General features: G+C 54.8%; 8 protein-coding genes across 8 annotated transcripts in view; 3 read left to right on the top strand and 5 right to left on the bottom strand.

The window, feature by feature from the left end:
* Positions 1 to 476, top strand: part of VDBG_08103 (catechol 1,2-dioxygenase) — a gene marked incomplete at both ends in the record, with an annotated part of 1,130 nt that extends 654 nt beyond the window's left edge. Inside the window, one exon of the mRNA XM_003001798.1 lies at positions 30 to 476. Coding sequence (XP_003001844.1) covers positions 30 to 476 — 447 coding nt within the window. The remainder of the gene's footprint in view (positions 1 to 29) is intronic.
* Positions 477 to 1,806: 1,330 nt separating this feature from the next.
* On the top strand, positions 1,807 to 2,950 carry VDBG_08102 (carboxy-cis,cis-muconate cyclase; the record flags this gene model as incomplete). The annotated part of the gene is made up of 2 exons (XM_003001797.1): positions 1,807 to 1,953; positions 2,006 to 2,950. The coding sequence occupies 2 exons, from the start codon at positions 1,807 to 1,809 to the stop codon at positions 2,948 to 2,950; spliced, it is 1,092 nt and encodes a 363-aa protein (XP_003001843.1).
* Positions 2,951 to 3,265: 315 nt separating this feature from the next.
* VDBG_08101 (MAM3) lies at positions 3,266 to 5,712 on the bottom strand (the record flags this gene model as incomplete). Its single annotated transcript, XM_003001796.1, has 3 exons — positions 3,266 to 4,466; positions 4,518 to 5,414; positions 5,468 to 5,712. The coding sequence occupies 3 exons, from the start codon at positions 5,710 to 5,712 to the stop codon at positions 3,266 to 3,268; spliced, it is 2,343 nt and encodes a 780-aa protein (XP_003001842.1).
* A 1,040-nt stretch (positions 5,713 to 6,752) lies between these two features.
* VDBG_08100 (D-3-phosphoglycerate dehydrogenase) lies at positions 6,753 to 8,705 on the bottom strand (the record flags this gene model as incomplete). The annotated part of the gene is made up of 2 exons (XM_003001795.1): positions 6,753 to 6,938; positions 6,999 to 8,705. 2 exons carry the CDS (start codon positions 8,703 to 8,705, stop codon positions 6,753 to 6,755), a joined length of 1,893 nt encoding a protein of 630 aa, XP_003001841.1.
* A 3,582-nt stretch (positions 8,706 to 12,287) lies between these two features.
* VDBG_08099 (fungal specific transcription factor domain-containing protein) lies at positions 12,288 to 14,853 on the bottom strand (the record flags this gene model as incomplete). Its single annotated transcript, XM_003001794.1, has 3 exons — positions 12,288 to 12,362; positions 12,425 to 14,309; positions 14,435 to 14,853. 3 exons carry the CDS (start codon positions 14,851 to 14,853, stop codon positions 12,288 to 12,290), a joined length of 2,379 nt encoding a protein of 792 aa, XP_003001840.1.
* A 763-nt stretch (positions 14,854 to 15,616) lies between these two features.
* Positions 15,617 to 17,399, bottom strand: VDBG_08098 (high-affinity nicotinic acid transporter; the record flags this gene model as incomplete). Its single annotated transcript, XM_003001793.1, has 5 exons — positions 15,617 to 15,965; positions 16,016 to 16,530; positions 16,594 to 16,771; positions 16,838 to 17,154; positions 17,220 to 17,399. 5 exons carry the CDS (start codon positions 17,397 to 17,399, stop codon positions 15,617 to 15,619), a joined length of 1,539 nt encoding a protein of 512 aa, XP_003001839.1.
* An 849-nt stretch (positions 17,400 to 18,248) lies between these two features.
* On the top strand, positions 18,249 to 19,193 carry VDBG_08097 (dihydrodipicolinate synthase; the record flags this gene model as incomplete). The annotated part of the gene is made up of 1 exon (XM_003001792.1): positions 18,249 to 19,193. One exon carries the CDS (start codon positions 18,249 to 18,251, stop codon positions 19,191 to 19,193), a length of 945 nt encoding a protein of 314 aa, XP_003001838.1.
* Positions 19,194 to 20,109: 916 nt separating this feature from the next.
* Positions 20,110 to 21,694, bottom strand: VDBG_08096 (zinc-regulated transporter 2; the record flags this gene model as incomplete). Its single annotated transcript, XM_003001791.1, has 6 exons — positions 20,110 to 20,144; positions 20,198 to 20,325; positions 20,381 to 21,297; positions 21,349 to 21,464; positions 21,524 to 21,550; positions 21,607 to 21,694. 6 exons carry the CDS (start codon positions 21,692 to 21,694, stop codon positions 20,110 to 20,112), a joined length of 1,311 nt encoding a protein of 436 aa, XP_003001837.1.
* Positions 21,695 to 23,367: the final 1,673 nt, after the last annotated feature.

The following is a 23,367-nucleotide window of genomic DNA, read 5'->3' as shown; positions in this document are numbered from 1 at the left end:
TCCCCAACGCCGTCTTCGACATGTGGCAGGCATCGACCAACGGCAAATACGACGCGCACGACCCGGAGAACCAGTCGCGGCACAACCTGCGCGGCAAGTTCCGCACCGACGCCGCGGGCCGCTTCGACTTTTACTGCCTCAAGCCGACCGAGTACGCCATCGACACGTCGGGCCCGTCGGCGACGCTGCTGCACATGATGGGCCGCCACCCCTACCGCCCCGCCCACATCCACATCATGGTCACGCACGACGACTTCCTCGGCGTCACGGCCCAGCTGTACCCGCGCGACGACCCCTACCTGTCCACCGACACGGCGTGCGCCGTCAAGGACGACCTGCTGCTCGACTTTACGCCGCTGACGGGCGACAAGAACGGCGCCGTGCTCGACTGCGAGTACAACGTCACGCTGGCGTCGAAGAAGTACAAGCCCGAGATGACCATGCTCATGGGCAACGCCAACCAGGACAACTTTTAGGGAAAGGGGGTTCTGCGTGGTGGGGTGGGATGGGTTGGGAGAAGGCAAAACTGCATGCATTGGATGTAAAAGAAAAATGACGAGCCATGTTTTTTTTTAAGTTACGCATTTGGGGTTTATTTCCAGTGGTTCAAGTTTTTATTGGTTATGATTAATGGACTTGCACTGTCAAACAATACCTTCAAAAAAGCTGTGGGCTTTCATCCCAATGTGACACTCTCGGGCACGATTCGTGATCGTGAAGATGTACCGAATGGCCAGCTGAACAATACGATCTGCCGCTGAAGCTATAAAACGGCAACGCCCATCCAGTCACAACGGACCATGGCCAGCTCGTCGTGGTGATCGAAGACGGATCTGCTGGTTCGCATCACATATCACCCGTCACCATCAAAGAGGCAAGCCAAACGACCCCGCATTTCATCATAGTCCTCAGGAAGCCGCGACGCAGACCGTCATCGCGAGACTGGGGCAGGAGCATGTGGGGCTACGTCTTTCTCCAACGAGGAAGAACATTCATCCCCCTCTCATCTTGGCGGCCGACCTGATCCTCCTGATTCATTCCAACCCACTCCAGCTACCTACCTTACCTACCTTACCTACCTACACAAGGTTCTTCAGCTTCCGACAGACATCGTGAACAAGGAGCGCAGTGCCCTACCCGCCGTTACGCAGACACTCTGTCGTGCGACGCCGGATCGAATACGGGAGACAGGCGCTGTCGCACAACACATGCCTTGATTGAACAGGCCGTGCTTCCCACGGCTACCGCGAGTCACATCTGCCGCCGCATTTCCCGATCATCCATCCCAGGTGCCCCACACGTCCCACATGAGGAACACCGAAGGGGCGGGAAAAGGAGGGGGAGGGGCACCAGGGAAGAACCCAAGGGGTCAAAGTAATACCAGGTCGCCCGGGTCCAGACATCTGATAGCATGATGTCAGGTCCATTACCTCTGATCCCAATCCCGGCTTACACCGACCGACGCCGCCCCTCCGTTTGCCGATTCCAGCGTCCGAGGTTCGTGTACTTTTTTTGCCAGGCCCATTGTTGTTGTTGTTCGCTTCGACATTTCTCTTTGCCATCCTGTTCACTCTCTCTGTCGTGTCCCTTGGCTGGTTGCTCCGTCATCGGCTGCCTGTCCACTCGGCTTTCCTCTCTCTCCTTGTTCCTCTACTGACTGCCAGCACCACGACGCAGCTCATGCAATCCTTGACTTCGTTCCTCGTCCGAAGCAATCACACCTTGGCGTCGGCCAGCCGACTGTCTCCTTCTCTTCTCACAGCGCACCCCAGCTACGCCTGCCGAGCCTTCTCGACGACGCCCAAAATGCCCGTCCATCACCTCATGATAGGCACCTGGACCCCTCCGGGTGCCATTTTCACTGTCGCTTTTGACGATGAGAAGCTGACCCTCGAGCTCGTCAAGCGTACCGAGATTCCCCAGGACGAACCCATCTCATGGATGACCTTTGATGTTTGTTCGCACTGGCTGCTACATGTTCACACCTCACTGACATGCCTCCCAGCACAAGAAGAAGAATATTTACGGCGCGGCCATGAAGAAGTGGTCATCCTATGCCGTCGAGTCACCAACGTCCATCACCCACACGGCCTCCCACCCCATGACCCATGAGCCCGAAGCCTCCTCCGCCTCGACCAACACGCGCGCCATCTTCCTCCTCGCCGCGCAGAAGCCGCCCTACGCCGTCTACGCGAACCCCTTTTACAACCATGCCGGCCACGGCACCGTCTACGGTGTCGACGAGGCCGGCACCCTGGCCGCCGACTCCGTCCACCACTTCCCCCTCGACCCCCACTCGGGCATCCACGGCTCCGTCTTTGACCCGACAGAGTCCTACCTCTACTCGGCCGACCTCCGCGCCAACAAGATCTGGACCCACGCCAAGGACCCCGTCACGGGCGCCCTGACCCTCGTCGACGGCCAGGCCGCGCCCGACGCCGGCGACCACCCGCGCTGGACCGCCATGCACCCCTCGGGCACCCACCTCTACGCCCTCATGGAGGCCTCGAACAAGATCCGCGTCTACCGCATCAACCCGACCACTCACGTCCCCGAGTACACGGGTGCCCACTACCCCCTCATCCCGCCCGGCATCCCCAACCCCAAGACCATGTACCGCGCCGACGTCTGCGCCCTGACCCAGTCGGGCCGCTACCTCTTCGCCTCGTCGCGCGCCAACGACTTTGGCCTGACCGGCTATATTGCCGCCTTTAAGCTCCGCGACGACGGCGAAATCGAGCGCCAAATCTGCCTCAACCCCACCCCGACGAGCGGCGGCCACAGCAACGCCGTCGCGCCGTGCGACTGGTCCGACGAGTGGGTCGCCATCACCGACGACCAGGAGGGCTGGCTCGACATGTACAGGTGGCAGGACGAGTTCCTCGCGCGCGTCGCCCGCCTGCGCATCCCCGAGCCGGGCTTTGGCATGAACGCCATCTGGTACGACTAGTCTCTGCCTGGCCGGATCGCATTCGATGCGGAGGTAGGAGGTAGATCAACGGATAGAACAGACGAAGATGCCATAGAAGAAGAAGAAGATGAAGAAGAAAAAGGTTGTAAATTGAACATGGAACATGAACTCTGCTACCCCGGCCCCTTCACCCCTTTCCCTAGCTAGGCCTGTGTCCCTATTGCCATGCCTGCACTCGAGGTTGCGTTCCGCCTCTCAGCCCTTTCCTTACCCCCCGACAGCCCTCATTTTGTACATCCCGCCTGCGCCCGAGGCCCAAAACCCTGATCCTACAGCGAAAAAGGACAAGCACACCTAAGCCTTGCCGCCCTTCTTCTTCTTCTTGTTCTTCTTCTTCTTCGGCCCCACCAGCGTACCCTCGGCGTTGGACGGCGCCGTCGAAGGACCCGCCTCGTCCGCAGCCTCGGCCTCCTCCGACTCCTGCGCCGCTGCCGCGTAGGATATGCTGTCTTCCTGATCGCTCTTCTTGGCCGGTTGTCTGTTGCCCGACGCCGCCGACAGCTTGGACTCGTTGTCCGAGTCGGAGCTCGCCGCCTGGATGACAATCTTGCGCACGCCGCTGCTCGTCTCCACAATGTTCTCGCTGATGCTACCGCTGCGAACAAGCGTCCTGCGGCGCGGCGTGACGCCGCCGCCGCCGCCGTCCTCGTTGGCGCTGGTGATGCTGCCGCGGCTGCTAGCCCGGCCGTTGTCCACGGCGACGGTAAGGTCCGGCTTCGTGGTCGACGTGGGGCTGGTGTTGCTGCTTGTGCCGGCGCCGGCCCCGCGGGGCTCTGCATCCTTGATTGTGGGCATCTGCAGCTCGGGCACGGCCTGCGTCGTTTCCAGGGGGACCAAATCGTCGTATTCCTGGGCGGCGAGGCGCGCCTGGGCACCGCTCATGCCAGCCCCGACATAGCTCTTGCGTACTGCGTGGACGCCACCCTTACCTGTGAGCTTGGGTCGCGCGATGAGCGGCGTGTTCTCGTCCTCGATGACCTCATCGTCCAGAAGACGAGACTCGATCAGGTCGCCGGCCACGGAGGCGGGGCGACTCCTCTGCGCAGGAGGTTGCACAACGACTTGTCCACCCATTGCCGTCTTCTTAATCTTGACCGTCGTCGACTTGGTGTCCCTGGGGTTCGTGTTGCGGTTTGATGGGCCAAGGTGCTTGAGCTGGCGCTTGATCTCCTCGAGATTGGCCTTGACCGGCACCGTCGTGGCCTGCATCCGTCCATCGGGGCCTGCCGAGCTTCGGCGCATCAGGAACGTTGCCGTCTTTCCAGGACTCGTAGACATGTTGGCGACGTCACCTTGACCGCCAAGTGAGCTGATGCGCTTATCATGGGGCTCTTCGTCATCGCCAACATCAATGAGCTTGCCGTTTCCGTTCTCGTTCGCGCGGTTGGCCACGTCCTCCATGTCCTTCTTCATAGGTCGGGCTTTGGGGGCCGGGGTCAGACGGCGAATCGCCTTGTGGACATCAATGTACACGTCTGACTCGTCGATGATTTCCCTGTTCAACTGTTAGTCGACGATTTCCAACACGATGAGAAAGTGTACCTACTCTCCGATAAGCTCCTCGATGACGTCCTCAAGAGTGACGACACCAAGCGCGCCGTAGTCCTCACCAGGAGACTCAGAAACCAACACCATGTGAGACTTGCCCTCCTGGAAGAAGTTGACGATATCGAGACAGCTGGTCTCGGGGCGCGTCTCAGGCAGGGTAGCCAGAGGGAAATCCTTGACCTTCCAGGCGTCTTCGGGGTCATACGTGATGAGAATCTTGACCAGGAGCATGCCCACAAAGTCTCTGGGCTTGCCCGGTGCATGAATGGGGATTCGAGAGTAGCCTTCCGATAGGATTCGGTCCATGGTCTTCTCGTCGAGGACAGTATCCTCGGCCATGGTGAAGACATCGTCCATAGGCGTCATGACAGTTTCGACAGACTTGTCCTTCAGGTCGAGAACGGCGCTGATGATGGTGACCTCGTCCTGGTTCAGACGCTCGCCAACCTCGCCAAGAGACTTGTGCAACGTGACGAGAGTCTTGAGGCCACTCTTCTTGTAAATAGTACCGTGGTCCTCGCCGAGTGCCCAATCGAGAAGCTTGGCGGTGGGCCAGGCGACCGGGGCCATCAGCCACATCATGACAAGCACGGGCTTGGCCATGATACCGCCAATCTGGAGGCCGTAGCGGACACAGATGGACTGAGGCACCACTTCACCGAAGATGACGATCAGCACAGTACTGCCAACAACAGCTGCCACACCACCGCCGAGACAGCGATCGAGAACAACGGGCAGAGTCTCGTTGACGATAACATTGGACAGGAGGAGCGTGACGAGAACCCAGTGCTTTCCCTTCTTCAGCAGGTTATAGACGCGTTTCGCGTTCTTAGACTGAGGTTCGTACGGGTCGCCGGCCATGACCTGAAGGTATATGCTGTCCTGACCCATCAAACTGGCAAGAGTTAGCGACATGGCGCAGGAGATGAAGGATGCTGCTGTACGTACGCGATGGTTAGGCCGGCAAAGGCGCCACCGAGGAGGACAAGCACGAGAGAGACGATGAAGAGGACGGTTCGGGTGCTACCCGTCTCCTCGGGCACGTCGTCATGATGATCTCTGATGCCCAGAGGCGCGCCTGCAACAGAGGAGACACCCAGGGTGAGAGCCTTGGCCAGGCCAATTACGCCCGTACGGACGATGCCGAATGTGCCAGAGGCATTTCCGGGTCGCGTTGATGACCTCGTGGTCATCATATGAGGGTGCTGTGCGAAGGGCGTTCGTTGATGGCGCTGTGGATGTTGGAGAGGAGGGGAATTTATCCGACCGAGGCGCGGACGGAAATAATACTTGCAGTCGGACGCCCAAGGTTGGGAGGAGGGCAATAGGGTTCGTCTCGAGGTCGTCGCGTTATCTCAGACGTGAAGGTGGCGTCGAGTCAAAAAGGGCTGTGGCGACACTTTTGAGGGGGTCGGGAAATTGGTTCGTGTCAGTAAGGTGTTACCCGGATACCACGAGCCCGATTCGCGAGAAGCCAGATGCGTAGCTCGGGATACTGAGGAGCAGGTCGACGAAATCGATTGATAGGTGGACAAGGTGGGATGTAGTGACGAAGCCGAAGCTGGCGGCGACGTTTGGATTGAGAGATGGGTTTTTGGTGGGCAGGAAAATGAAGTCAGAGCAAGCAGGAGAGCCTAGAGCTGCACTAGGACGGAGCTACAGGCCGCAACGGGTCGAGAACTGGAGCCCAGACGAGGGGGTCTTTTGATGACGCGCGATTGAACCCCCATAATCATGGAAATACGTATCAGTGATTGGCGTATTGGAAGAGCTTTGCGGCTGGGGCACGGAGCACAGGCGAACGCCTGGAGGGGACCCCTGCTTGGCAGTGCTTGAGCCTGGTACGGGCCATCTGTGTGAGGCACCTGGAGGCCCCCACCAAGCCCAGAGAACAGCAGCAGAAAGCAGATCGGACAGACACAGGCACCAACCACAGACCATCGGACATTGCCCGAGCCCAGAGGGAGAGGAGGACCCAAAGGCCAGGCAGGTCAAGTCGATCAATGACCAACACCATGAAATGCAGAGACTCGGCTGAAGAGTCGGTCTCTCATGGACCTCACTCATCCTCATTCTCGTCAATTGACCTCAAACGCTTTGCTTCCCTTGTCTAACTTCTACTAGTCGACCAGTTGATGGCCTCTGCTCAGGCTCCAAGCTCCTCAGGGTTGCTTGCATCGATGGAGTTCGATCCACCGCCGCTCAGTGACATCACCAAAAACCCCCCCTTTCCCTACCGCAGCCGGGCGCCCTTCCCTCTGCCTCCACCCGCTTCCGCCTGCACATGCAAAATGCCTGCCTCAGCTGTAGTCGCACGCACAGTGCAAGTGCAAGCAAGCCATCGCATCGTGCTTGCCGTCCTGTTCCACTCCTGCTCCACCATGTGCCCGTAGCGCGCCCCATTCCCATGCCGCTCATCCTGTTCGTCCTGTTCATGCCGTGATCTCCATCTGCTGACTCAGAGCTTCACGAGACTCACATCTAATATGCCCTCAGTTCCCTTGAGGTCTGTCACAACCTCAGCACTGACTCCATCAACACCAAGGATCATCAATGCCTCGTTCTCCTCATTTCCGTTCTCGCCTTCGACTCTCTTCCTCTTGGCTCCAGCGTCGACACTTGCTACTTGCATGAAGCGGATGTTCACACCGTAGCGGCCCAATACCATGCCGACACCTCCAATCTTGCCAGGCTCGTCATAGTTGTGCAGCACCAGCAGCGTGCCTTCGGGCTCGAAAGTCGCGTTGAAGCGATCCAGCCGTGAGATGTAGATACTTTGGCCTGAAACGTAGCCCTCAATCACCTGTTCGCTGCCTGGCCGGTCATCGTATGACCGGAGCGTGACGAGGCTCGAGTAGATGGCGTTTGTCCGGTCGCCGCTGTGCGTCTCGCTAATGACCACACCTCGCTCCTTGGCGATCATGTTGGCATTGACAATGTTGACATCGCGTCCGCCTGCATCACTGATCGAAGAAACGAGCCCTTTGACCAGCGCCGCCAGAAGCGGCCGCGTGTTCGAGATACCAGACAGCTCGCCATGATACACTAACTCAAACTTGCGTCCTCCCACCATGCCGCCTTTGCTGCCGACGAAATGTTGCGTGTAGAGGCCGCCCATCTTTTCGATGAGGCGGACGAATGGCTGCAGCTTCTTGTATTCCTCGGGCAGGATGAGCGGCGCGTTGACAGCTGCCGTTGGCATTCCGCCGCCGAGAATCTCGACCACCTGCGTGCACACGTCCATTGACACATTTTCTTGTGCTTCGACCGTTGATGCGCCGAGATGAGGTGTCGCAACGACCTTAGGGTGTCTTGTCAACCGGGCCGCCGTTGAGTCTGCCACGGGCGGTTCCGCAGTGAAGACGTCGAGGCCGGCACCAGCGATCCAACCTTCGTCGAGCGCCGTCAGCAGCGCGGCCTCATTGTAGACTCCGCCACGAGCAACGTTGAGCACGCGGGCCGTCTTCTTCATCCTCTTGAACTCGTCTTCCTTGAGCAGGTCCAGAGTGCTCGTCATGAGTGGCGTGTGAATGGTCAAAAAGTCGACATCTGGAAGGATGGTCTGCAGATCTGGCACGAGCTCGACGTGCGCCTGTCGAGCAATATCCTTGCTGGCGTACGGGTCGACCGCCTTGACCTTCATGCCGAGCCCAATGGCCATACGTGCCACCTTCATGCCGACCTTGCCAAGGCCGATGATGCCCAGCGTCTTGTTGCCCACTTCGACACCCACGAGCTTGCCGCGCTCCCACTTGCCATCCTTCATCGTCGTGTCTGCACGACCAACGTTCCGCGCAGTGGCAAACAGAAGGGCAATCGTATGCTCGGCCGCCGCGAGGATATTTCCGGCTGGCGAGTTGACAACAATGATGCCGTGTTGGGTCGCGGCGTCGACATCAATGTTGTCAACACCAACGCCAGCTCGTGCCACCACCTTGAGTTTCTTGCCTGCCGCCAGCACATCTGCATTGACTTTTGTCTCAGACCGCACGATCAGGGCATGGTAGCCTGGGATCTCGGCAATGAGCTCTTCTGCTGACAGACCGAGCCGGTTGTCTACATCGTACTTGTCTTTGAGCAGCGCGAGGCCGTCGGGTGAGACCTTTTCGGGCACGAGGATGCGGGGCTTGTCGGCGACGAGGGAGGACACGGCCGACGTGAATTGCCCGATCGCTGAGGGAGCCATTTTCGGTATCGGTAGAGTTATGGTATGCACGGTCAAAGTAGATTCAATTGGTATCACGGGCAGACACGGTTGACAGGATGGATGCGGGGGACGGGATGGAGCTGATGAGGGAAGTATAACCAAGAGGCAACAAAGCAGGACGCCGCAGGTGCGCCCGCCAGAGCTTTTAAGGTCCGTCCATCTTGCGTTTTGTGAGCGCCCAGTCCAGCTCAGCTTAGGGAGCCGTCATCAGCTCATTTCCAACCCATCATACTTGCAGAAAATACTTGCAGCTCGGGCTTTCTCGACCTTTGGGGGAAATCAGCATGCAGCTGTCCCTCGTCCAAGCTCCCGTCGCGAATGGCCTCCCACGCGTTTCGACCAGGCACACGTCGCAAGCCACTAATACGATTTACACATCACCACCTGCGGCTCCCCGGGCTGCGTCATTCAGCCTATAGCTTTTCTCTCTTGGACGATCTCACAGTTTACGCTACGCCCTTCTGTCAGCCCGCGCAACCCCCTCACCTGACGTACGATATAAACCTTTTTGTCGCGTTTCCCCCCACGTTTGAGCTTATGCAGCCCAATGCAGCCCGATCTGCCGTCCCCCGCATTTTGACTGGTGGGACCTCGATAGGGTCGGCGGAGCGCGGGGGTGACGGGGTGGTCTCAGGTTCTGGAATGCGCGGGGTTCATTGGGTGGTTATGGTGACTGGGATGTTCTCCGTCAATGGGGGAGCATCCTGGACAGCTTTGTTTCCGTGAAGGGTGAGATGCGTTAGGCAGCTTGTGTGCAGCTGTACTGGATAGGGGCAAGCATTCAGCGACACAGGCGATGGATTGGTTTGTTGTTTATGCGTCTCATCGAGTACGATCCTTCTGCTGTTTCACTCACGTTTAGGAGGTGACCATGCTGCGGTTTCTCGGTTCTCGGCATCACTTGCTGATCCTTGGGACATCACACGCCTCTATCAACAGGCGTCTAAGGGAACTCGCGACAGAAGATGCTCCATTTCTACGTGGATGATGTCGTTGAAGGGCGTCTGGATGCTTGGAGCTGAAGTGAACCTCTACTGTGTCTCCAAGTGTACGCTTGTTCAACGCAAGAGAATCAGAGGGCGCCAATGGGCCTGCCACGATCGCGAGAAGAAACCTGTCATGCCGTGCACGGCAGCTCCGTGGTCATCGCTGTGTCGAATTAAGTGACGCGATTTGTGTCGTCGAGAGGACAAGAACATGGCCGCGAACCCGCAATGGAAGTTCGTCAATCTAGGTCGTTCTAAGAGGCAACGTTCTAAGATGCTGCTTGCTTCTCAAGCTTCTTAAAAAGGCTCCTGTCCTTCGTGGTGTGGTCTTTTCAGCAGATCTCCTGCCCCCACTATCACATTCACACATGTAATACTCACCCTGACTTCTACTCTTTACGAACACATTGAATTCAGAATGAAGGTTGCCACTGCCCTCTCACAGTTTCTTTGCTTGGGAACAGTGTGGGCCCTGAAAGGCAAATTCAGCTTCTACAATGCGGGGTTGGACATTGGGACCATCCAGGGCAAGTCCAGGTCGTATGTCTACATTGGCGCCAATTCTTTGATCGTAAGTCTACTAAGCATCAACGAGACTCCCCTGAGTTGTGTTGTGTGGCATCTAATCTAGGATGTTGACTAGGATGATGAAGATGGGACGCCTGTGGTGGGGCAGAACGTTTCGTTCACAGGCACGCGGGTGCTCAACACCTGGATTGCCACGGATGTGGACCTTCTCGGCTGAGACGTCGGCTTGCTACGACTATGGTGCTGCTCAGATGCTGCCCTTGATTGGGCAATCGTTCCGGGGTGGCCGGTTATGGACCAGGTAGAGACGTGCCTTTGGCGCTGTAGTCTGGCCATGTTCATCCTGGAATGTTCGTGGCTCTACAGACGGTGACGCTTTTGGTGCTTCTGCATCAGTACCACCCTAGTGCAGATTCTCAATCTCTTGATAACGAGGACAAACAGCTTGTGTCCCAAATGCAGACCTTTATCGTTCAGAACGATCGTCAAAGCTCCCTGAGGCGTGCTAAAGATCTTGAGGGACGGATAACAACGTCGAACCGGGAAAATCTCCAGTACATCACACCCTACGCAATCTGACTTGTCTTCCAGTACGCAGACATAGATTAGGCTGAATTAGGACTGCTGTGATGACAGCGCAGCGTGTTTACAATTGCTACACATAAATAGTTCAGACGGAAACATGCTTCGTGTCATCCGATGCTACCATGGACCCACCAGCACCCGGCGGTGAGCGCACTCTATGATGTTGAATAAGGTAGATAAGGTGAACGAATTAGGTATGTATCTTAGATATCGAGGCCTGTGGGACTTGTCAGTCAATTCCGAACCTACATTCGTGGTCCATCTCTACTCTGGCGTGAGGTTCATGTCTACAGAATGAGTCAAAAGTCACATGGTTTGGTGCCAGTGTTGCCCGCGCAATATGGGAGTTGTATCGTGTACCAGAGGCAGACAAGTTTGTGCCGCTAGACTAACGCATCTAGCCTGTTCTTCCCACGCTCATTGTGCAATATACAAATGCACCCATGTGCCAGAGAGACGTTGGCCATGTCACCAAACCCCATTACTCTTCTTTCAGCAGGTTCTCGGTCCTTTGGGGTACATATAGCTCCGGTGGACAGCTTTTGCCCTTGCTTCAATACATCCAGCCACACCCTAGTCGACTCATTAAGCCCACCAAAACCATCATGAAGCTCTCTACTACTCTACTGTGCGCATTCTGCCTCGCGGGCGTGTCAGCTCTGGAAGACAGAAAGCTCATTGATGGCGTATTTACTGCCTACGACGATATCCTTAGTTGGGCAGCATCATCAGCGTAGATAAGCGCAGTTTTCTGTTCCCCAACCTCAATTCTCTGATTGTAAGTCTACACGTTTGGTTTGCATTATGTTTTCCCACCACTGACACTGGTATTTGACCAGGCTAAGGAAGATCTGCTTCCTCGCGTGGGGAGAAAGGTCAAGTTTCGGTCCGGTTTGCTAAGCGGCTTGATCCCGATTGCTGTTGACGTGGATATCCTCTGACGTACAACCTCCTTTTGCAGGCTTTCAGACTTGGGGATGAGATTTTCAATCAACAAATCCCAATGCATGCTGAGGGATGATGACTGTACCGATCAGAAGTACTGTGTCAGTTAATATATCTGAAGTTAATGTAGCCCAGTGGAGAAGCAACACTACTGGCTACTCCGTCAAATGCCTCTGGTGACACTCATTCCTCCAGCTGACGTTCTTAGCGGTAGTCTTCCGCGAATACACCTCCTCCATAGACGGCGCGTCGCCAATACAAGGACAACGTGAAGCTTGTTGCGCTTGTCGTGAAGCTTGCCTGCGCTAGAGAGCTAGCATAGACTCCTGATTGTGGAAGACAGAGCACTGACCCCCTACCGGCCGGCCGTTATTCCCACTTTGGCCATCTCTACGGATGTTATTCACATTAGGCCGCAAAGGCTCCCGTAGTGATTTCTCATGGTCTGAATATTCGCGGTGCTGCCTGGCTGAGTGCCAGACTTTGCGGAACGTCAAACCTGAAGCTGACGCATTCTTCAACCTCTCGGCGGGGGCGGGTTGTCTGTCCACAGGTTCGGCGAATCTTCAAAGCCAGGGCAAGGGCCAAAGGCCTGAGGCATTTGTCAGCTACATTTTGTGTTTTATAACAATATCACAAAAACGTCTTGCATACCGAGGAGTCGAGATCCAGCCAGTCCGTTGTCTGCCATCCGTCTAACAAGTCCACGCCCCCAAATCCTGCGTCACCCTCGGACACAAACATCTGTTGACCAGCTTGTTCGTCCGTGTTTCGTTCGCCCACATTAGCCATTGCGGCTATCGGTCCCGTGCTTCTGCTTTGATGTTGCTCGGGCTGCTGAGGATGAGCATCAGTAGCTGGCTGCGCTTGTCTCGGGGCGCGCGCCAGTTGCCGTTGAGCCTCCTGTCGCAGCTCCTCGATGATGACGCTGTACCTGCGGCTCGGGCTGTCTGGTGCGGTTGCCCGGGCCAGGTGATTTTGACAACGCTCTGCTAGCTCGATCAGTGGGCGTAGCCCGTGGTCATCCTCCGGTGCGGCACGGCTCTGTTGTATTTCCCAGACATACACCACGGCTAGAGCACAAAACGTCACATAGGGTGTCCACCATAGCGCATGGAAAAGCGTTCCATCTGTGGCCATTGTGTCGACCGTCTCAAGCGCGGTCTTGGCCGCGTTAATGCACTCCGCGACGCTGTCCTCCAGCGGCGTAGGATGTCCTTCACCGTTGTTTCCTGGCGTCCCAAGAATGAAGGGTCGATTGACATGCATAATTGCGTGACAGTACGCAAGCTTGAGCGCCGTAGCTTGGCGTCTGAATGATGGGATGAGAGACATGGGGCGCAGCGTGCCAAGGTGATATGGGAGCGACTCGCGCCACTGGTAAAGCTCATGACTGAACTTGTGGGCGGACTCCAGCCGCTCCTGTTTTGATGTCTTCTTGATCGAGTAGACTTCTCTCGAGACGCGGTCTATCAATTGAGCGAGTTTCGCATGGCAGATGAGAGAATCTACTTGGCAGTCCATCTTTGGCTCGTGTGCTGCCCGACCCTGCGGGGTCATGTCCTCGTCGTTGACTTCGTCGGGAAAGTCCTGGTCAATATCGTCATCGTGGTAGAGCCTCGGACGGCCGAAAACAACAGCTAAATACTTGTCGATCGTGTATGCCACCCAGAATGTTCGTTTACGACACTGGGAGGCGATATAGTCGAAACTGGTTGACCTTGGGCCGCTCGTTCCACGTTTTCCGCCGGACCGTCGATGAAGGCCTAGAGCTGAGACGATGGGAAGCGTGCTGCCGAATATGTACCAGGCTTGATTCATCCGCGCAGACTGCAGGAGATATAACACTTGTAGTAGCCTTGCCTGTACCGAGTCCAAGCTTGGTCGACCGACTTCATTGTCCGTCAAATTTGTCGCGGCGCAAAAAAGTGAATCACTTCTCTTGAGGACGACAAATCCACCGTCGGCTGCGAGCGAAGCCACATCGTTGATTTGTATTTGGCGCAGAGTGACAATGGCTAAAATGTTCAGTACAACAGCCGCCTTTGCATGCCCAATGCCGTAATACAGCGGCAGATCGGCCTGTCGATTTGCCAGAACAGCAGTGAACCACCTCGTTACATAGCCTTGGTGCAAGCAGCGGTACGTAACAACGCAGACATCGAAGTAGTACTGCAGCATCTCCATAGCAGTCGCATGGTCCGGGATGATGAGTATATCTCCTGCATGAACAGCAAAGGGTTTATCGCCAGCTGATATCATGCTTTGATGGTGCTCTGTGTTGTTGGACACTTGAGGAGCAATACCCGCCGTGTCTTTTTGTGACGAGAGCCTCTTCCATGCCCGGTGAAGAAAGGTCAAGCTTGAAGTTGGATCGAGGTATTGGCCTTCAATTTCAGCACTCTCTAGCTCAGGAGAGGCACGTGAGGTCGATACGTTCCCATCACCAATTCCTTGATTTGTGGTAGACAATTCTAGGCTTAGCAGGTCAGGGTCCATCGTACTGACCCCCTCATGAGATCCATGGAGTGATGAATGTCTTGGGACAGATGTCAGCACGAAGTGTTTCAACGCTTCACTGCCGTATTGTATGCAAGGATGGCAATTTCCAGGCAATCCAGGACAATTGGATCTCGAACACTAGGGATTGCGCGCTAGACGTACGTAGATTCTGAGTTCCTGGATATCAATCTTTCAATGGCTTCTGGCAGCGACCCGGGTTCTCGTGGTGGCACCTCTGGGCGAGGTTGAGGGGTTGGCGGTCTACCACGACGATACGTCGCATCGTATACACAAGAGAGCTGTCGCTTAGTGCAGCCGTCGCACGGAAGAGTACCGGAGCACTTGAGCTTCTTCGTCTTACAGAAGTCGCAGGCTCGACTAATCTTCTTTGACTTGCGCCGATTTTCGGGCTCAAGTGAAGGCGGTTCCCCGGAAGAAGTGCCCGACGCTGGCTGGCCTCGTTTCCTAGACGATGATGCGTTCGATATTGCACTTGTTGGCGAATCATTAGATGTCCCGGATACGCCTCGAACGGACCCGTTTCCAGGGTTCCTACGGTTGGTAGCCGAAACGCCTGCCATGTTGGGATGGCAGCCAGGTTCGGGTCCGGATTCTCAGTGTGGCAAAACCCTGGACGGCCCACAATCGGCCCCGACACAAGGGCCGCACCCCGATCGTCGTACCAGATCGTTGATCCAGTGTCGCCCTCTGTCGTCCGGGGTTTGGATGTTGAACTGGCTGAATCTGGGGAAGGAGGCCGGAAAAACAGACTCAGGGTAACAAGAAGACGGGGATGGCGGACTTTCAACCGATACGATGAGGTTGACCTAGCACCAGGACACGTGATTAGGCAGGCGAATTCCGGATTAAGAACCATATAGTTTCCGGACATACACGAATCCGAGCTGGGTCCACTCCACTGATATGGCACATAATGAGATGCACATTTACCAATGTTCCCAGAACTGCCATCTTGACGTTGCGCAAGTTTATTGTACTTACCTTCTCCATTCAACCAATTACTGTTCAATCGGCACAGCCTGCAGTAACACGCCATGTGCTTTGATTACGTCTGGTTTCATCGACACCACATGATGTGTTTCTGTGTTCCGCGCTCTTCGATCATTCCATCGAAGTATCTGCCTCAGCCCGTGTATCATGACAAAGTGTCAAAGCAGCTGAATTGACAGAGTGGAGAAATCTTCCTCAGGCGTAAAATGCAGGACTTTTAGATAAGGATCTCGAATACATGTGAATTTAAGCCCTCCACAACTCTTATTTACGATTATCTTATCTTGCGCCCCAGGGCTGTGAAATTAACTACATACCATGGCTCCTAAATAGCTACAAAGCATACTTGAATAGGGGGCTCTTCTCACCCATCTTGTCAAGCTCCTCGTCGCTATAAGTCCGCCGGACTTCGTCCTCGTCTAGCAGCTCCTTCTCTTTGTTAAGACGTCTCAGCGAGAATTCAAGAACAGTTCCTGCAATGATACCAGCAGATGCGAAGCCAAAGGATGTCCCAAACCCAGTAGGATATCGCGGAGCCTCCCTGTCGAGATAAATGTAGCTGCCAATAAGCCCTCCAATATTGCCTACACAAACAAGGAAGCCAATGCTGATGGCGCGCTTCTGAGGGCTTGGGCAGTTGGCGACATTCCACGCGTTGACAGCAGGAAGAATGGGATACATCCTGCGCAAAATTAGTTCATGAGCGTCAGTAACGAGGACTGGAGTACTCACCCAGCACAAGCAATACAAACAGCAAAATAGCATGCGCCAATGTTGTTCTTAATATCACCACTTTTCGTGAACAGGATGCTGAATGCTACGATAAGGGACAACTGAGGCGCAACGAGAAAGGGGTACCGCCACGAGTACCGATCAGCAAAGACGGAGAAGACATAGGCAGACACTGCGCCAATGGCATACGGTGGAATGGTCATAAGTTGGGCGTCGCTGGAAGTGTAGCCCATATTCTTGATGATCTGGGGCATGGTGAACTTCATGGCGTAGTTGGGGACAGCGTTTGACCAGTTGGCAAAGATCAGAAGCCACATTTTCCAGTCAAAGACGACCGAATAGAAGGCGTGCTTATCAAAGTGCTTGTCGCGGAACTCGTCTGGACGCACGACGCGGCGGGCTGCTTGGCGGAGCTCGAGAAACCGTTTCTCATCGGCGTCGAGCCACTTGGATAGTGCGGGAGAGTCGACCAAAAGGAAAAAGCACATAATTCCGATGACAACAGTGGCAATACCCTCAATGATGAAGATCTGATAATGTCAGAAATTTGGCTCGTTTTTGGGCACGATGAAGCATACCCATCTCCAGCCCTCGAGGCCTGCTACACCATCCATCTTCGCGATGGAAAATGCTAGAAGTCCCGAAAACGCACCGCCAGATGCTGCTGAAGTATATAGTATCGCAATACGGGTTTGTGTCTCGTTTGGGAGGTACCATTTGGAGATGATCAGAATTGCTCCAGGTAAGAACCCGGCCCTGTTTTTGAAAGTCAGCGGCTATCCTACTATCGGCTGAGCAGCAAACATGAAGAACAAGACATACTCAAACAGTCCAAGGAAGAATCGGATGGCTATGAGCCCCCCAAAATTTTGAACAACTCCTGTCAAAGTCATGATGACTCCCCAGACAGTGACAATTCCTCCCATGTAGAGCGACGGCCGTTTGAACATGTGGAGGATCATGTTGCTGGGCACCTCGGCCAGAACGAAGGGAATGAAGAAGATAGACACCGCGACATTGTAATCGATGTTGCTCATATTGAGAGTCTTCGGCAAGCCCTCTATCTTGGCATTTCCAATGTTCGTCTTATCAAGATACGCCATAAGGTACAATAGTACTAGCATGGGCACAAGACGTAACTGAAGCAAGATGTCAGTTCAAGACGTAGAGTATATGGTGGTGAGTAGAGGAAGATGCGACTAACATCCACTTTTCGAACTGCCTTCTTCTTTCGCTCATCCGGAAATCTGGCGAGGAACTCAATATCTTCAGGGCTCATGCCTCCACGATGTTGAAACTCGGTACGCATGACGGTATCCTTCTCGGGTGGTATATTTTCGGCATCCGAACGAATAGAGAGTGTCCTATGCGCAGTAGTCGCCATGATAATTCTCAAGTGATTTAAAATCTGTTGAATGAAAAGATAATTGTGATGCGGTGCGAGCGTGGCAACTGATGTGTTTTGCCTTGTCGTTATATTGGTGAACCAAGTCGGCTTCGGTTGACGCCGACTGCTTTGACTTTATACAACAACATGCCACCAACCTGCAACAAGTAAGTCTACCTGAGACCTTGAACAAGGTACTCGCCTGGGAGTGATCTGTCTGGAGAACCTGGAGTGGTACGGGGAAAGTTTTCCCCAGAAAATTTAGTCCGGGGTAGCAGAATCTGCCGATCCTCCGGACTTGGGCTCGGAAAACGGGTTCGACCATTCTAGTCGCAACGCTAGGCCTGTTGGTAAGTTAGCGCAATTTGACTTATCATTGATTTGACCGGCTCTCAGTTCCAAAGAGTCCGAGTAACACTAGGGTCAGACTCCGGATTTTCTTATCGGATTAGTAACTCTGATCGGGCTCGGTCCGGAAACTGGTTTCTGTCACTACAACGTCCAGGGGCTCACCCAATTTGGGGCTCCGGTTGATATCCCATTGAGGTTTCCCGCGTGGGCTTCGAACATGAGTTTCGGAGCCCGGCAGATGGTTCGCGACTTCGGCTTTCGCTCGAGCGCGACAAGACATTTCGTCTTCGCCTCTGAGGTTGAGCCGATGGACGCGATGACGCTGTGAAAGCCATCTATATAAGCAGAACGCGTTCAACTGATGAAACAGATCAAGTCCTCTTCTTCTCACAGCAAAATCACTCTTAGCATCACTATCTTCCTACTCTACATTCTTCACATCTTTAAGCTTAATACGAAAGCTGTTCCCAATCCATCAACAGCATATCAATCACAATGGGCTCTGTTCCTCAAGTCGGTTTTGATGTCCGTGGCCTCACACCGGCCCCCGTCACACCCTTCACCAAGGAAGGCGCAGTAGACTATGAAGCTATTCAACGTCTCGGTTCCTGGTTGGGAAGCATCCCCGGCGTCAAGGGTCTCGTTGTCCTCGGGCACGCCGGTGAGGGGACTTTCCTCACCCAAGATGAGCAGCTCGAAGTCATCCGCGCCTTCCACAAGTCTGTCGGAGGTCGTGTTCCAATCATCGCGGGCATCACTGGCGAGGGTACTGAGGTTGCTGCCCTCGAGGCCAAGCGCGCCAAGGAGGCCGGCGCCGCCGCCGGTCTGCTGTATCCATCTCACGGCTGGCTCCGCTTCGGCTACCAGCCCGGCGCGCCGCAAGACCGTTACAAGCGGGTGTACGAGGTCAGCCAGCTACCTCTGATTCTTTTCCAGTATCCCGACAACACAAAGGCCACATACAACCTGCAAACCATGCTTGACATCTCTGCACAGCCGGGCGTCTTTGCCATGAAGAACGGCGTCCGCAACATGCGCCGGTGGGACACCGAGATCCCCGTCATTCGCGAGCAGCGTCCGGATCTGCAAATACTGACTTGCCACGACGAATACCTCCTTCACACCGTCTTCGATGTGGATGGTATGCTCGTCGGCTACGGAAACATTGCCCCTGAGGCGCTCCTGGAGATGATCGCTGCCGGCCAGGCCAAGGACTACAAGAAGGCACGAGCTATCCATGACCAGCTTCTCCCTGTCACCAAGGCCGTCTACCATCGCGGCTCGCACATGGAGGGTACCGTTGCGCTGAAGCACGCGCTTGTTGCTCGAGGAATCTTGGACCATGCCACGGTGCGTTCACCACTACTGCCACTCGAGGACGGTGCCGAGAAGGAGATCCACGCTGCTATCCAGGCGGCTACGCTACCTCGCGTGGCGTGAGTTATCTAATATTCAGGATAGATGAAACTGGCCCGTAGAGAATAAATTACAGTATTTCCAATTCGTGGTGCACTTCAGATACGAGGCATTCGTCCTAGTTAGGGCACGATACAATTTGCACTTTTTCATCCAAGAAGACAATCGCGGTCCTGATCTCGGCCCGAGAAAAGCCTGTTCTAGCTTCTCCCTGGGTTCCAATCAACAAAGCCTATGAGCTGCTTCAGATTTCTTTGCGGTAGTCTTGCATGTGGGAGGTGGCGCGGATTTCAATAAGCACGATTGGGCAGTTGGCACCAGCTCACCATACTTCAAGCTAGCCACAGACTTATTGGCATTGAATTAATTACAGCGTCCTTTGCCCATGTCCTCCATCATATATTCTTGGCTAGAAGCGCTCGTTACATAGAGGTTTTATCATTAGGCTGTACTTGTCATCAGAGGCATTCTATGCTTTCGACGCCTTGAATCCTGTTTCCTCTCTCACCCTACATCTCGGTCGTGGAGCCCGATCAGTTTCACGCGCGTACCAGGCTCATTCTCTGCTCTAGATATGCAGTCCCCGGCACAAGAAAGATGAGAAGGGGTAAACGAGTGTGGTAGATTCTTGTGTGATTTTCTCTCTTGGCTGGCCGCATGGCACTATTTCAGAATTTGCCTTTGGAGCGTCCAATGTTCTGTGCGGGAAGGCTCTGGGCCTTTGGTGACGGTAGGGACAGGAATTGTTTATGTTGCGAGGCCGGGCCACGTTCCTGCGCATGGTGGTCTCTTCCCCGAGGACCCGGCCTGTTTTCTTCAGGATCATGATGCTGAGGCGGTATCTCGTGTGAAATCTGTCGAAAGACTGCTGAGACAAGTCTCTGCCAACTCGTGACGAGTGGTGGAACTCTATCCACCTGGGCGTGGCGGAGCGAGTATCTTACGCAAAGGCACCGACCACGGACATGCCGGCGGCTATATCTTAGGTTAACGAGTGCGTCGAAGGATCAAATTGAGGAGAGACCTACCGCCCAGCAAAACCCATGCAAAGGCTACCCTCTTGTCCTTCTTGGTCATCAGGAGATCAGCCTCCTCTGACAGGAAGTCTTCGGCGAGTAGATCCACCAGAGCGGCATAGAGCAAGAGACCAGAAGATCTATTCTGGTGTTAATTCCTGATTCTCAAGACCAGTTTGCGGATGGTCCACTTACATAGCATTGAAGACGCCGACAATAATGAGACCAAAGGCACTGCTGGGGTCGTAGCTGCCCCTCGCCACCAGACCGATAGCCTGACCGATGGGTGCCGTGGTGCCAAAGGCAACAACTAGTAGCCATGGCCGTACGCTCCCTTGGGGGTAGGGCACCTCTGCGATACGTGAGCCAAGACCGAGACCCTCAAACATCTGGTGGAAGATGATGGCGACGACCAAGATTATGAACCCGTCAATGGTGAGCGAAATGGTGATGCCAACAAAGATGGAGTGAAACAGGATACCGCCCTCCAGTAGCGTAATGTTCATTGACATCTTCCGATACACGGCAGGGTCAACCATCTGACCTTCGGCGTCAAGGTGACCCTCGATAGCAGGAACGGGAACGACGGAGACACGACTCGCAGCGCTCTTCTCGTTCGTGTGTCCCTGCGAGGCGTTGATCATGTTCATCATCTCGAGGCGTTGGCGGACATACTGCTCGTAGAACACGACGAACCAAGGGGGCATCTCCGAGTCCGGAGGTGGGGCAACAACGTTGTTGGGATCGCGGAAAGGGTCGTTGACGTAAGGATAACGATCCCCTTTCTCCTGGTTGTATGTGGCCATGGCGACCTTCTTCTCAAAGTAAAGGCTCTCCTCGTCATCGGCATCGAAGGTGTTGCGAAACTGACGGGCCGGGCGGACGGGAGGCTGCTGTTGCTGGACTGCCGTGGGCCGCGGGCGGTGAGCGGTGACATCGCCGGTTGGGCCGCCATGGGAGTGACCGCCGGTCTTGGCGTGGAGGTACATCTCGACCGTGAAGAGTGCGAACATGGCGGCCATCATGATGACACCGGGCATGGCCGGGTATTGGTCGGTGAAGAGGTCGGGCAGACACGGGTCCGTCAGGCTTGCGAAAGCCGTGGGCAAGAGCTGGAAGCGTGAGATGGAGCGAGCATGCTGGTGAGGGCCTGAACAACTTACATGAACAAACGCCGTAGCAACCAAAACGCCGGTACCAAAATGTTTGCAAGCAAAGAAAACCTTGGGAGGGACCTTGAGCCACTTGACTTTCTTAGCCACGACGGGAAAGCCGGCACCTGAGATGGTTAGCTCACTCATGTAGATGTGAGACTGATCGGTGAGAACAGCTTCTTACCAAAAATTGACGCCGCCAACACCAGAACTACACCGCATTAGCAATCATTTCCTCACTCATGGTATGCTCTGCTGTTGACTTACACAGGGCTGCCACGTGAAGGGGCAGGTCATATTCCCCTGGCTCTTGGCCTCCACCGCACTGAGGCTTCGCATTCGGGAGGGGATCCATTTTGCAGCTAAATCTCGTGCACAGAGAGAGGTAATTGAAAATATGAAGTAAAACAGTGAATCAAAGAATAAAAGTTTGAGTATGAGCTGCCAGATTATCCAGGGCGCGTACACTACTCGTAATTTCAAAAGGGGGACCAAGCGGAGGGAATGAAAGGGACGAACGAAGCTGTCCCGCAGCTTCAACGCAAGAACAACAGACGAAAATGACTGTGCAACGAAATCAGAAGATGCCGGGTCCTGAAAGGAAAGAATCGAGGCCAAGAGGAAAGGAAATGGAGTAACAGTCAAGACCTAGCGAGACCTTCCCAAGGATGGAGTATGTTCTGGTCACGGCCAGTTGCCAGCTTTAGTAGGCCTAGACGAACCCGAGCCGCAACGAAGTGCAAGGTCACGGACCGGAACGGCAAGTATTGACGCGTCCGTTCTCACGTAGAAGCAACGGATCATCGGCTTGACATGACACAGAACGGCGGCAATATGATGCCAAGCCTGCAGCAGGGCACGGAAACAACAGAGACCGTAGCATAGCTGATCGAACAACGAGAAGGAAGAGCCGACTCTTGGCATGTAGGCCTACGATGCTACTGCTTGGCAGATATCGTGAAGATCAATTCGAAGTTGAGACTGTCTGTCTAAGCATGTTTTGCCGGATATGGGCTTGGGTCCAGTCCGATTCGAGAAAAACAAAGGACAGTATCACCCAAAATAGAGCATGGCACGCTGCTGGGGGTCGAGACCTCACCAAAGGGAAGAAAAGAACGGGGGGCCAGGGGTCCAGAGTCGGAATGATGCAAGGGCCCCCGTCGACGAAAAGGGACCAGGGGGCCTCAAGGGAAGAGCCTTTCGGCGTGAAGCGATCGACTCGCCGCAGCAAGACGCCTATTTCAAATAAAGGTGTGAAACCGGAGATCTTGGACAGATTGCCGCAATATGTCAGGACAATTCAGGTTAGAGCCAACGGCGCGTTTCAACACTAATGCAGCATGCTTCCGCCAAAGCCCGGCAGTCGTGAATTCATGAGACGAGCTAGAAGGCAAGCTATGCAGCGTAAACATCATCGGCCAAGGCTTAGCAAAGAATTTAGGGGTGTGTGGGGATGCGGGTGCGGGTGCGGGTGGTCTGGGGGCGGGGAGAGACTTTGGGTTGAGATGGCATCAGGGCGGTGCAGTGGTCGAGACAGCTAGTCGCTGGAAATCTTTGCAGACCGAAACTCATGCCAAGAGACCAAAAGAGGGGATCTTCTTTTTCTCATGGTTGCCCTGTCATGGTTGCGACCGTCACAACAACGCCAAGACATGTGATGTGAAAACCGTCTGGTGAATCTTCAGGTCAACCACAGGGAACGGACAGAGTTTGTGCGTGTGACTATGGCCCGCAATCGCCACATATGGATGAAGAACCAATGTCGTCTGCGCGCCGAGTTCCGATGGATGAGGGCAGTGCGGCGACACATTGATGATTGTGTTGCGGTCGCATTAGGTCTTTCGTCACCCGTCATCGTTGTCGTTGGTACCTAATGCGGGTGACGGAACACTCAAACAGTACGAATGTCGAATATTTACTTTTCGTTCTGCTCATTTTCAGCTGTTCGAGTAAGGTGTGGGATGGGTATAGCTGACGGTCTATCGATCACTTTCTGTTCCATCGAATGAAAGGCATTCGCGGCTCGAA

This window comes from Verticillium alfalfae, genomic scaffold (assembly GCF_000150825.1).
Source record: "Verticillium alfalfae VaMs.102 supercont1.11 genomic scaffold, whole genome shotgun sequence".
In the NCBI taxonomy this organism is placed as follows: Eukaryota; Fungi; Ascomycota; class Sordariomycetes; order Glomerellales; family Plectosphaerellaceae; genus Verticillium; species Verticillium alfalfae.
Note: the sequence above shows the minus strand (reverse complement) of the source record. Positions and strands in the feature narration are given on the sequence as shown.